This window comes from Dipodomys ordii, unplaced genomic scaffold, assembly GCF_000151885.1.
Source record: "Dipodomys ordii isolate 6190 unplaced genomic scaffold, Dord_2.0 Scaffold115, whole genome shotgun sequence".
NCBI lineage: Eukaryota > Metazoa > Chordata > Mammalia > Rodentia > Heteromyidae > Dipodomys > Dipodomys ordii.
In genome coordinates this window covers 311,934-313,090 of record NW_012267331.1, presented here as the reverse complement: position 1 = coordinate 313,090, position 1,157 = coordinate 311,934, and the positions used below count along the sequence as shown (strand labels likewise).

General features: G+C 51.9%; 1 protein-coding gene across 1 annotated transcript in view; it reads right to left on the bottom strand.

Annotated features, from left to right (window-relative positions):
• Tpo (thyroid peroxidase) overlaps positions 1-1,157 on the bottom strand; it is an 89,178-nt gene that overhangs the window by 86,035 nt on the left and 1,986 nt on the right. Inside the window, exons 3-4 of the mRNA XM_013028868.1 lie at positions 578-700; positions 253-376 (exon numbers count right to left, since the gene is read on the bottom strand). Coding sequence (XP_012884322.1) covers positions 253-376; positions 578-700 — 247 coding nt within the window. The remainder of the gene's footprint in view (positions 1-252; positions 377-577; positions 701-1,157) is intronic.

Genomic DNA, 1,157 nt, shown 5'->3' with positions numbered 1-1,157 from the left:
TCTGTACCTCACTGCAGTGGGGTCCACACAGCAGTGCAGCATCTGTACCTCACTGCAGTGGAGTCCACACAGCAGTGCAGGGTCTGTACCTCACTGCAGTGGGGTCCACACAACAGTGCAGCATCTGTACTTCACTGCAGTGGGGTCCACACAGCAGTGCAGCATCTGTACATCACTGCAGGGGGGTCCACACAGCAGTGCAGCGTCTGTACATCACTGCAGTAGAGTCCACACAGCAGTGCAGCTCTGTACCTCACTGCAGTGGTCCACACAGCAGTGCAGCGTCTGTACCTCACTGCAGTGAGTCCACACAGCAGTGCAGCGTCTGTACCTCACTTCAGTGGGGTCCACACAGCAGTGTAGCGTCTGTACCTCACTGTAGTGGAGTCCACACAGCAATGCAGCGTCAGTACCTCACTGCAGTGGAGTCCACACAGCAGTGCAGCATCTGTACCTCACTGCAGTGGGGTCCACACAGCAGTGCAGCATCTGTACCTCACTGCAGTGGGGTCCACACAGCAGTGCAGCATCTGTACCTCACTGCAGTGGGGTCCTCACAGCAGTGCAGCATCTGTACCTCACTGCAGTGGGGTCCACACAGCAGTGCAGCATCTGTACCTCACTGCAGTGGTCCACACAGCAGTGCAGCATCTGTACCTCACTGCAGTGGTCCACACAGCAGTGCAGCATCTGTACCTCGCTGTGGTGGTGGGGGGAGTGAGGAGAACTGCTCTGTTCTTAGGAGACAATGTTTGATGCATTTCTTTACTTTAAAAAATAGTGCTTCCTTCCAAAAGAATTGTACATTTGTACAAAATATGAAAATAACGTGTAGTGTAATCTCTCCCTGGAAAATGATTGTCTTTATTGCGGTCTAGTAAATGCTCATTTTTGAAACTTTTTTCATAAAAATGAAATGAGTATGCAGAATGCCTTCTAGTTTCTTTTGGCTTTTTGCATAAGAGGAAAATGAGGACCTGCGCAATCTAGAGGGGCAAGTATCTGTGCCAAAGACACGTGCAGAGTGTCCGCTGCAAGAGGCCTGGAGAAAAGGAGTCTGGTTTTATGTCTCCTGGGTGCACAGTTCACTGTCAGGGGTGCTGGGAGGTAGAGGCAGTGGAGAATTGATGGTGGGGCTGGGGGAGATGGGGCGGGGA